This window comes from Cicer arietinum, chromosome 1 (assembly GCF_000331145.2).
Source record: "Cicer arietinum cultivar CDC Frontier isolate Library 1 chromosome 1, Cicar.CDCFrontier_v2.0, whole genome shotgun sequence".
NCBI lineage: Eukaryota > Viridiplantae > Streptophyta > Magnoliopsida > Fabales > Fabaceae > Cicer > Cicer arietinum.
Window position 1 is genome coordinate 33065544 of NC_021160.2, and position 10187 is coordinate 33075730.

At 31.8% G+C, this 10187-nt stretch overlaps 1 protein-coding gene across 1 annotated transcript; it reads right to left on the minus strand.

Moving 5' to 3' along the window:
• Nucleotides 1-594: 594 nt before the first annotated feature.
• LOC113787242 (sugar transport protein 10-like) lies at nt 595-4231 on the minus strand. The gene is made up of 4 exons (XM_073363708.1): nt 4080-4231; nt 1192-1366; nt 866-1049; nt 595-782 (listed from the first exon to the last, which is right to left on the minus strand). The coding sequence occupies exons 1-4, from the start codon at nt 4229-4231 to the stop codon at nt 595-597; spliced, it is 699 nt and encodes a 232-aa protein (XP_073219809.1).
• Between the last annotated feature and the right edge of the window lie 5956 nt (nt 4232-10187).

The following is a 10187-nucleotide window of genomic DNA, read 5'->3' on the forward strand; positions in this document are numbered from 1 at the left end:
TTCTTCAGTTTGTGAAATTAGTATTGCCATTAAAATTATCAATATCTAAAATATATTGGAACATAATCTCATCCAACCCAATTTGACTACAATTCAGATCCACAAATATCTTCTCAAAATTCCTTTTGACTTTTCTATAATACCAACTTTTTTAAAGGATCAAAATGAATCTCTTAAAAGATAAAATACAAAAATTAGCCAAACATTATATATATACATTGTAGGGTTAAATATGTTATTAGTCCCTACAAATGTATGACCTTTCAAGGTTAGTTTATAAAGAAGTTTATTCACTTTTAATCCCAATTTTTATTTTATAGGGACTATAAGTATCAATTTTTTTTATAAAAACTTTTAAAAATAGGGACTAAAAGTGAATAAAAATAATTTAGGGACTAAAAAGTTGAGAATATTTTTTTAAGAACTTAAAATAAAACTATTAAAACTTATGGGGACTAAAAATTTATTTAACCATAAATTGTAATATACAACAAAATATGGAGTACACTATCGTGTGTAATTACAATTGTAAATGTAGTACAACCCATTTATCATTCATCATTTGCTAATTTGAAAATTACACCTTAATAAACATTAATGTGAAGTGTTGTGTTCATGCCTACCAACAACACCTTCTTCAGAAAATAATTTAGCCCAGAACCAATGTGACTTCCACACTCTATTCATTTCTTCAATAGGAACATTTTTTGTCTCAGGCAAGAACAAGGCTTGAAGATAGTCATGATAAGGACAAAGCCAGCAAAAAAGAAGAAGAGGCCAAACTTAAATGGCAAAGCAGTGTGAGAAAAATTTGTGCAATGAAAAATAGAAAATAACATGTTCACGCCAACATTAATAGCTTGACCTGCGGATCGAGCTTCAAGCGAACATAATTCACTAGGAACCAACCAACCCAATAGACCCCAAGACCAAGCATAAGCTGCAACATAGCCATATATGAAAAATAAGAGGAGATTGGCTTCAGCTTTAGTTAACGAGCCTTCACCACTTAGTCCAAACTTTACAACAATCATTCCTCCAATAGAAATCTACAAGTAATTAATGGTTGTAACATTTATATATACACTTAATTCTGATACGATAAAAAGCGAGAAAGAATTAACATGTTTTACGCCATAAATAATAAGTCAAGGTAAAATTAAATTTTAAGAAAATAGATGTCATCTTTACCTGGCAAATAAACATTTGGGCGCCACCTTCAATGAACAATATCTTTCTTCCAAACTTGTCTACGGTAAAAATGGAAACAAATGTGGCAACTACATTGACTCCTCCAGTAATGACCGCTGACATAAGGGAAGCTTCATTACCGAATCCCAAAGTCTTGAAGAGGACATAAGGGAAGCTTCATTAATAAGTCATTTGTTTAAATAACGATTGAAGAAAATTCACCAGAATGTTTAGGTTGTTCTATTAAAGAACAATTGACAATAAGGATCTTCTTGAAAGGGAAACATGCAGTAAATCAGTTGGCATTTCGCACATAAGCTTTCCAACATTTAATGAACAATTAAAAGTCAAGATTTGAAGGTCTACTTGCAAAAATAAACATACATAATGTTCTGCATAATGATTCGAATCGATGACATAGAGGGGCACGAGGAGAAATTTCTTACTTCTTTTTTTAATATGAGATAGTAAACAATATGTTTACATCTAAAGATAAATAACTAGTAAGTCGAGAACGGCAAACAATCAAATTTTTGAGTAGTTGAAAGAAGATAAGGTGCTCTTGAAAAAGCTGAATAATGAGTCAGTCGAGTCTTTCTCCGGTTTACAAGAATCTACGAGGGTCACAGAGGTTTTAGACTACATCAAAGCTCGCCATTACCTAACAATTTGACAATTACGCTCACCTTCCACATTTTTAGGGCAACTAGCGGTCAACACAGTGACACAATTTTAGGGAAAAGCGTGCATGGATATTGCCAACCTGACATGCTTAAGAAACATGAAAACAAGTCAATCATGGGGTGCCACAAATTCCCTCAAACGGGATTTATCACGCACCACCCGTATAATTGGTCGAGCATGGCTACATGTTTGTAGGCTACCATTTATGGCCAATAGGATTAACTTTGCCTATAAGTACTAGTATCTGTAATATTTTTGACACACATTCAATCAAACAAGCCTTCTACGCTATCTCTTATCAATTTTATTTACTCTATACATTTCGTAGTTTAATAGCTCAAACACTCACACTACTCAATTAACACTCTTTGGAGTACTTAAGGAATCCATGCGTAAACAACATAGTTTTCATGACTGAATCTTTTTCCCAACAATAGAATCTAAAGTACCCATTCACAGACATCACCTTTGTTTCTTTCTAGAATTAGAGCTTGTGTCTTATTTAATATCTTAATGATTTATTAGAACAGTTGGGTCGTCACAAATCAGTTTGTTTCCAATATAAAATGTACATCAACTCTAAACGTTTATTGTGAAAGATAAAAAATGTAATTTTTTTTTTGTTAAAAACACAATTGAGATTTATGAGCTAAAGGGATAAAAACAAAAAATCGATAAACTTAACAAACATTTGATAATGATTTAATGTTTTTTAAAGAGTTTATGGAACTCCACATGTACGAAACATGGTTTAATTGATGTAAACGAAGGGTTGAGTTTTTTTATACTATAAAATGGTTACATAAACTTACTTTGGACATTATTTTGGTTTCCGGCATTTTTGCAGTGTTTATTTGATTTAGATAGATAGATCAACTTCGATCTAGTGCAATTTCAATTGATAACTTTAACGTTTTCCAAATGTGTATTTCGCACACTATTTGTTATATTAGTAGATATTTTACCGTTTTATTCAATCAACTTGGATGTTGTGAGCTTATTTACATATTTATCATTTTCGATTTTAACGAATTTGAATTGTATTGTTTTTTATTCAATATAATTTCCACCGATTTGAATAAATGAATACCACATTTTTGTAAAAAATAAGTAAATGTAATATGGTAATGTAAAATAATATAGGAAACAATAAATAAAAGCAATATGATTATGTGGAATAATAGACAAATAAAGGCGATATGTATTTATTCTGATGTATTTTGTCCCTAATAAAATTATGTGAAGCTCTGCAAATATTTTTTATTAAAAAGTTGTCTTTTTTTCTCCGGATTTTGCGACTAATGTTGACAAAAAATATGCAGAAAATTGGTTTTTAGAGAATTTTTCAGCATATTCTAGTGTTAATGTGAAACCTTCGTAAAATAATTTTTTATTGAGGATCTTTCACATCTGCAAGAAATTTCCAACAAATATTTTCTCCGACAAATAAATAAAATTCAATAGCAATGTTATTGTTTGTTTCGGCGTAAAATTTTGCAAGTTATCTATCACGCGATAAATTTTGCAAGAAAATCTGCAGAAAACGTTTTAGTTAAATTTGAGGACTCTCCAATAATTTTTCCTGCAAATAAATACTAAGGAAAATCTACGACCAATAGGTTTTAGTTAAATTTGAGGGAAACTCCAAATAATTGTTCCTCCAAATAAATACGCATGCAAATCCACAACAAATAATTTTTTATTTTTGATAATGTAATCGTTCTTCGCATGTTTATATTATTAAATGTTAACAAACATATATTCTAGAAAAGTATTGATAACTGATAATTCTTCATTCTAGACATATTTCTTTTCTTGTTTTTAGACTTTAACTATCTTATTTACCTTTGTTATTAGTTAATTTTATTTGATTATAGTTTGTTAATTTTAGTTCTTAAATGTAATGGTGTGTTTATGTTTTTATTTTTTTTTATTAAGTAGATATTTTTCCGTAGATTTTTGTTATTTTGTTATTTTATACCGTTATATAAATTTATTTTCGTTACATTCCAACGAGGAAAAATATGACTGAAATTTTCAAGTTTGTTTATGCTATGATGCTCTTTCTTTCTCTGTTTCTTGTTGTAACTCAGGGCTTACGTAAAATATTTTCTCATTGTTCTTAATCATGTCTCAAAACCTTTAGAAAATATCATATGTTGTAGATGTTCTCAGTAGCCAAGTTGAAATACAAATTATGGTACCTGAATAGTGGATGTTCACGACATATGACGAGAGAAAAGTCTATGTTACAAGACCTAACTTTGATCAAAGGAGGCACAATAGCTTTTGGAGGAAAGCAGAAAGGCCAAATCATTGGACACAATACAGTTGGTAATGGAACATCACCTTCCATTAAAGATGTTTTGTTTGTTAAAGGTCTTAAATGTAATTTATTAAATATTAGTTAATTAAGTGATAATAACTATAATATGATATTTAATAAAAAGTAATGCAAAACAATTAGTCAAAAAGATGGATCTATATTGTTTACAGGTCAGAGGCAAAATAACTTATATAAGATAAACCTATTTAGCTTAGAGAAAAAAGATGTTATGTTTCTCATGTTAGTAAATGAAGAAAAATTAATTTGGAACAAAAGGTTAGTTCATGCAAACCTAACATTAATCTCAAAATTGAATAAACTTCAACATGTTAGAGGTCTACCTAAGCTTAGCTACAAAACTAAAATTATGTGTGAAGCTTTTGAAAAGGGAAAACAAACTAAGAACTCTTTTACCCCAAAGAACTTACTCTCTACCTCCAAACCCCTTGAGCTTTTGCATATGGATCTCTTTGGACAAAGGAAAACAACCTTAGTAAGTGGAAAGATAACCTTGGCAAGTTTAATTCGTGCTCACAAAAGTGTACCTTCCTTGGACACTCTGAAAGATCCAAAGCTTATTGAGTGTTCAATAGGGAAACTCAAATGGTGAAAGCGTCAATACATGTCAAATTTGATGAAAAACGTCTTGACCTTCAAATGTCAAAGCAAGTTGATGATGCTGGAACTAGAGGAAGCATTTGCAAACAAAGTAGAAAAATTCAAACATTTAGAGGATGCAAGTAAATGAGAGAAAGATAACAAAACATTTGAAGATGAATGTAACAGCCCGTTTGTTTTTAACAATAAATAAATAAAAGAATTTCAGAAATTAAGAAAGGAAATAAATACTTTTGAATAAATATTTAAGTCGTAACATAACGAAAAAGTCAACAAATATTTACAAGCAGCGGAATAGTTTTTGAAATAAAAATCTAAAGTATTCAAACATCAAAATACACCGAGGCTATGAGGCCTATCAGACATAGCTCATACCCTTAAGGTATTCTCGGCAGACCTGTACAAAAGCACTGCCCCAAGAATTTTAACTCCCCCCACGTCACATCAAAAAGTGGTACATGGACCCATCAAATTTAATAGTCAACCTGACAATATTGGTATAGGTACAATCCTCCAACATACAATAAATACATCCACAAAAGAAAGACATCTAGTCCATATACATCCGTCTAATATGATCATACTACAAAAACTATACGACCCGAGTGATCTCCACGCGCCCCGCAAGGTTCTACTGACATAGCTCCAATCAGGTGTGTCCAACTACCTTCCCATCTACAGGGTACTAACCGGTGGGAAGATCCTGGTTCTCATCTGAGGGCAAAGCCCAGATTTCCACAATAGTTGTAAAGGGTCACCAACCGAAAATAACAAATAACACATAACATTTAAATTTCAAATGCATAAAATGGCCTTTCAACTTAGCATGCACCTTGAAAGGGTTTCCATATGTTAAACATGCATAATCAAAGTCGAAAAAATGGAGTTTTAAACAAAACTGCATTGTCGTATTCGAATACAACATCCTTGTATTCGAATACAGTGTTGTTTCAGAAGTTAGTAGCAAAAACAGGATGCTTGTATTCGACTACAAGCTCAATGTATTCGACTACACAGCTGTTTCATAAGTCAGTAGCAAAAACAGGATGCTTGTATTCGACTACAAGCCTCTTGTATTCGAATACACATCAGAAAATAGCAGAAAACAACAAAAATCAGCTTTTAAAGAGGTTTCGCAATCCATCAACACTTCCACACAAATCCAAACAATCACACTTAGCAATTATGGCACAATCACAACAACCACTTGAGTTTACATACGTAATCATAACATTAAATCAAACATGACTCACGTGCCAAGCACCTTAATGCAATCTGTATATGCCAAAATGCATGGACTCAGAATTCTAATCAAAACCCTCATCGATGGGCCGTAAATCATAATTGTACCGCCTATCACAGGCCGAAGTACTAAATTACCGAGGTGCCACCTATCACGGGTCAGTACGATTTACTAAAAATGTGTAGTCTATCACAGACCTTACATGACGCGACAATCCCCGCAAGGATAAGATGAACCAACAAATCACATGGCATCATCTCGTGGCCCATTCGGTCACCATTATCACCATGGCCCATCCGGTCGCCATGTACAATGAAATGCATGAGCATACTCTGACTCTTTCAACGACAATCATTAAGTAAATGCAGCTATTAAAAGATTCCCCATTTTTAATACTCATTTAAACACTAATTATTTTCAAATTCCACACACAACATACTCAAACATTTATTTTCACCACACACATCAAATTTAATCTATAATTTATATTAAATTCAATCAATTTAAATACCACAAAATCCATACCAAGTTCAATCATCAATCACCACAAATTTTTAAATATTAATCACCCATATTCAATCTCCAAAATTTTCAACCATAAATCGCCACAACAACATTAATATATCAGAGTTCTCCCCACCGCTAACTCGGTGCCAACGGTCTCGATTCCTTTTCGAGACTCAAGGAGCTAACTACATTAACATAAACAGATAGAATTGAAAACAATGATTTATAACAACAATCCAAGGGATTCAACAATTCTTGGGTTTAACTTATCATTAATCTCAAAGGAACATCCAATGTTAATTTAGTTCTTGATTTAGAATTCCACTTAAAAGACTAAATGAAATTCATGTATTCGCTACTGGAAATGTATCTAGAAAAGGATTAACCAAGGCAAATGAATTAAGCATCCATTAAAATCAGGTTTAGTCATGAAAAACAAAATTCAATCAAGCTAAACATAACATCAAGCAGCTTGAGTGCAACATTTTGTTTCAATCTCTTCTCCATAAAAAAATGAATTGATGAAGCCATCAACACATAAATTCAAGATTCCAATCAATTTAAGCAACTAAAACAAAATCAAGAAACAGAAGGAGAAAAAAAAAGGAAGAAAAATAAATAAAGAAATTAACATAAATTTCAACTTCAATTCAAACTCATTTATTTGAAAAACTCAAACACATCAAATTATTTTCCACAAATCTACCCCTCAAATACATCAAATTTCTATTCCACAAAATCACAAATAATTTCCTAAATGCAAACTAAAAGTTTGGAAGGAGCCCTTACCTTAAAGATAGCTCTAACACGCGATTACGGTACCGTAATTAATTTTGGTAAAAACTTTGCTCAAGTCGTCGCTTCTAAAGTTAGCTCACTAACACCGCATCATGGCAAAGAGCAATTTTTCCTTCTGTCACTTCTTGAAATGAAGCTTAAAAGTTGAAGAAAAATGTAGGTTTGAGTTTATGGATTTTGGTTTTTCGAATCTGGAAGCAGAGAAAGGAAGGGGAAGTTCGCGAAGCTCAGGTTCTGTTTCTCTTTTTTTTCTTCTTATTCCTTTCATATATATATATATATATATATATATATAACAAATATCTAAATAAATATCTAGATATTTGTAAAAATTACCAAAATACCCATCACTTCTTAAACCACTTTTTCAGAAAAATATCTTCTCTCGCCGCAATTCAATTGGCAGATGAATTTTTCTGAAAAACGCTGCATCTCAGAAAATTTTCTTTTCGACAAAAGATTAACTGCACTTAATCTAATTTATTTATCGACGAATAATTTTAATTGGGGCATCAAAAGATATTTTTGGGCATTAAACTCACAAAATAACAATAACTTGGCTAAAAAGCCTTAGAGTTCAATACCAAAATACACCAAGTATATAAATTAGAATTTAAAACTATGGGTCTTACAATGAATTTGACCAAGGTAGAAGGCCTTAAAATAACTCAGAAGTCAGAACTAAATAAAAGTACAAGTCATCCCATCCTGAAACTTTGATTATTGGAAAGTACAACAATCCTATGAAGACTAGATCATCAATGAAGGACGCAACCTTTGTTGGTTTATTATCATCAATTGAACCTACCTCTGTTGATGAAACACTAAAACATGATGGATGGATCCTTGCAATGCCAGAAGAGTTGAACGAATTTAAAAGGAATGATGTTTGGGATCTAGTACCCATACTAATAAAAAGTATTATTGGAATCAAGTGGATTTTTGAAAACAATTATAGTGAAAAAGGAGATATTGTCACAAACAAGGCCAGACTGGATGCACAAGGTTATAGTCAACAAAAAGGTATTGGTTAGTCTGAGACAATTGCTCTAGTGGCTATGTTAGAGGCAATTCATATCCTACTCTCATTTGATGCTCATAATAACATTACATTATTTCAAATAAATGTTAAAAGTGCCCTCCTAAATGGGTATATAAGTGAAGAAGTCTATGGTAAGCAACCCCCAGGTTTTGAAAGCCCTGAATTTCTAGACTATGAATTTAAACATTGGAAAACAATGTATGGTCTAAAACAAGCACCGAAGACATGGTATGATAGATTAAGTAATTTGTTTCTTAAAAACAATTTTGAAGGAGTACAAGTAAACACAACCCTGTTTAGAAACTAATAGGAGGTGACATTCTTATTATTCGAATTTATGTTGATGACATTATTTTTGGATCTTCTAATGGTACTCTTTGTCAAGAATTTGCTAAGTTGATGCAACTTGAATTTCAAATGAGCATGATAGGGGAACTTAAGTTCTTTTCAGGGATACAAATTCAACAAAGACAAAAAGGCATATACATTCATCAAATCAACTATACAAAAGAGCTTCTCAAAAAGTTTAAGATGAATGAGTGCAAACATATGGTGCACCAACTCGCCCTACTTTTTCTTTGGAAAAAGATCAGTCAGGCATGAAGGTTGACTAGAAAACATATAAAGGAATGATTGGATCACTTCTACACCTTACTGCTTCTAGACCTAATATTCTAATTAGTTGTGTGTGTATGCCATATATCTGGCTGATCCAAGGGAATCTCACTTTACTATTGCTAAGAGATTCCTTAGATACCTGAAAGGTACTTCCCATATTGACTTGTTCTATAAGAAGTCTACTAAGTACATGTTAAATGGCTATTGTGATGTTGAATATTCTGGAGACAAACTTGAAAGAAAAAACACCAGTAGAAATTGCACATTTCTTGGTGAAAACTTAATCTTCCGGTCAAGTAAGAGACAAACACAATTGCAATGTCCACAACAGAGGTTGAGTACATTTTAGAAGTTGGTTGCAACTCTCAAATGCTATGCATGAAACAGCAATCGGAAGATTACAAAATCCTTGAGAGTGACATTCCCATATTCTGTGATAATACTTCTAATATTTGCCCAATGAATAACCTAATTCTGCATTTTAGGGATAAACACATAGAAATAAAACATCACTTCATTAGGGGCTTTTACTAAAAAAGGAGTACTAAATATCCAGTTTGAAGACACTAAACACCAATAGACTTACATATCCACCGAACCACTAGCTGAATTCATATTTGAATTCATTAAGAAACATATGAAACTTACCTTTGTATCTGTATAATAACGTGTTATGCCTAGAGTAGTTTAGATTCATATTAGTATTCATTTTATGTTTTGTTTATTAACTTAAAAAAAGGGAATGGTAAATTTTTTTTTCAACTTTCAAGTCTTTTTGTCCGATGACAAAAGGGGCATAAAGATATTTGAGAACAATTACTTTGTATGCATGTGGGGGATAAAAGAAAGGTAAAACTACTTAGACTTAGAGGGAGCCTTAAGTAAGGGGGACAAAATTAATAAAAGCAAATAAATTTTTATCAAAATAAAATATTATTTTGTCATCATAAAAAAAGGGGAGATTGTTGGAACAAAGTTAGTTTTCCTCTTGTGGTTTTGATGTTAACAAAGATATTTTATGAGAACAAATTGCTTAAACTAATGGATTTATTAATTGTGTGGCAATTAGAACAATAAAACTATGTGTATGCCTATATACATACGTCTCTGAAGGTTACGAAGACTACCTCTGATGTTTGAGTCTGAAGACTGCCTCTGAT

Bases quoted from the DNA above. Each gene is read 5' to 3' on its own strand.
- LOC113787242 (XM_073363708.1), bottom strand. From the start codon at position 4,231: ATGGAAGGTGATGTTCCATTACCAACTGTATTGTGTCCAATGATTTGG. The intron at 1,050-1,191 runs GTAAAGATGACA...AATTACTTGTAG, and splicing joins CCCAAATGTTTATTTGCCAG to ATTTCTATTGGAGGAATGAT. The intron at 783-865 runs GTCAAGCTATTA...TTGCCATTTAAG, and splicing joins GCTTGAAGCTCGATCCGCAG to TTTGGCCTCTTCTTCTTTTT.